General features: G+C 37.8%; 2 protein-coding genes across 2 annotated transcripts in view; both read left to right on the forward strand.

The window, feature by feature from the left end:
- The window catches only part of FSTL5 (follistatin-like 5), a 1151716-nt gene that overhangs the window by 798986 nt on the left and 350949 nt on the right, over nucleotides 1-1781 (forward strand). The gene's annotated exons all lie outside the window — the stretch shown is intronic.
- The window catches only part of LOC102874743 (heterogeneous nuclear ribonucleoprotein F-like), an 11067-nt gene continuing 10505 nt past the window's right edge, over nucleotides 1220-1781 (forward strand). Inside the window, exon 1 of the mRNA XM_006892786.1 lies at nucleotides 1220-1780. Coding sequence (XP_006892848.1) covers nucleotides 1220-1780 — 561 coding nt within the window. The remainder of the gene's footprint in view (nucleotide 1781) is intronic.

Consider the following 1781-nt stretch of genomic DNA (forward strand, 5'->3'; position numbering starts at 1 on the left):
TTCCAACCAAGAAAAGCCCTGGACCAGATGGTTTTACAACTTTATATTATACATTAGTTAAAGGAAATTCAATCCTAGCAATGATTGTTTGTGTCGATGCTAATGCTTCCTCTTTTTTCAGAAACCTAGGTTCCTGGACCAATATCTCTAAGTTTGCAAAGCCGTCAGTTTCTATTATTCTCTCTCCAGTGAATCTTCAAACCAAGTTTAACTTGGTTTTTACATCCCGTTTTCATTAGAGGTTAAAAAGACTTTTAGGTAATAAAGACTGTTTTGTGAAACTTAATATACTTATCTTAACAACTTGTCAATTAGTAACTAAAATAAAAATTATTATTGAGTACAAAAAGCAACCTTTGGAAAATACCACAGGTCAGCAGAAATCATGAGGGAGTGTTTTTGAATTATAAGTCTAGTTCAGCATCTCAGTGTGCTCATCAAAGAAAAGTCTGTCAATAGTCCTGGCTCTTTTCAAACAATGTAAAATTAGATTATTGAAATTTGAGAGTGTTTTCTATGCCCTTGTCAGAAAAAAAACCATTATGTATAAATCAAAGCAGATCGACTTACCATCAGTGTAATTCTTTTCATGCTATTTTCATTTTTTTCATAAGGCAAATTGTCTTTAGATCTTAAGCTTATGACACAGAATGTTTGACTTTTTAAGTCATTTGGAGTTTACACTATCCTTTAGAAAATAAGCCTGTTCATATTCTCAGTAAACTCATATATATTCTGTTGCTTTTTACATTCATATTCAAGATCTCACACATAATATTGAGTGGGTGGCTTGTTTTTCTAATCACTAAAAACTCAATAAAGTGGTTTGTATATTGTTGATCTTTATTGAAGATAACCATCTTTCTCCTTCAAAGTTTTAAAACTTCTAAAAGAAAGATACAGAAATAAATATTAAAGCATGGCCTTCCTTAGCAATGAAGTACATTAGAGGAAGTGGTTTTAGGTCTGGACAATAATTTTTTGTACCATTAAATAGAAATTTTTCATCTAGTCACACTATCTCCCTTGAAAAATAAGTCTCTAGCTCTTTTAGGTACTCAGGCCGGACGAGCGAGGTGCCGGATGTGAAGAGTGGGAACGCGGAGTCGCGGAGCCTGAGGATAACTAATAACTGCCAGAACATCACGAGACTGGACTTCTATTATCATCTAAAAAGCCCTCAGTAAGCAGATTTGACCCTTGACCTGTCAAGTCTTCCATGATGCTGGGTCCTGAGGGAGGTGAAGGATTTGTGGTCAAGCTCCGCGGCTTGCCGTGGTCTTGTTCTATTGAAGATGTGCAGAATTTCCTGTCTGAATGCAAAATTCATGATGGCGTGGCAGGTGTTCATTTCATCTATACTCGAGAAGGCAGGCAGAGTGGTGAAGCTTTTGTTGAACTTGAATCAGAAGATGATGTAAAAATGGCCCTGAAGAAAGACAGAGAAAGCATGGGGCACCGCTATATTGAGGTATTCAAGTCACATAGAACCGAAATGGATTGGGTGTTGAAGCACAGCGGTCCAAATAGTGCCGACACTGCCAATGATGGCTTTGTGCGCCTTCGAGGACTCCCATTTGGATGCACAAAAGAAGAAATTGTTCAGTTCTTCTCAGGGTTAGAAATCATGCCTAATGGGATCACTTTGCCAGTGGACCCTGAGGGCAAGATTACAGGGGAAGCCTTTGTGCAATTTGCTTCACAGGAATTAGCTGAGAAGGCTCTAGGGAAGCACAAGGAAAGAATAGGGCACAGGTATATAGAAGTGTTCAAGAGCAGTC

Source organism: Elephantulus edwardii, unplaced genomic scaffold, assembly GCF_000299155.1.
Source record: "Elephantulus edwardii isolate Elephantulus edwardi_28Jun2011 unplaced genomic scaffold, EleEdw1.0 scaffold00119, whole genome shotgun sequence".
NCBI lineage: Eukaryota > Metazoa > Chordata > Mammalia > Macroscelidea > Macroscelididae > Elephantulus > Elephantulus edwardii.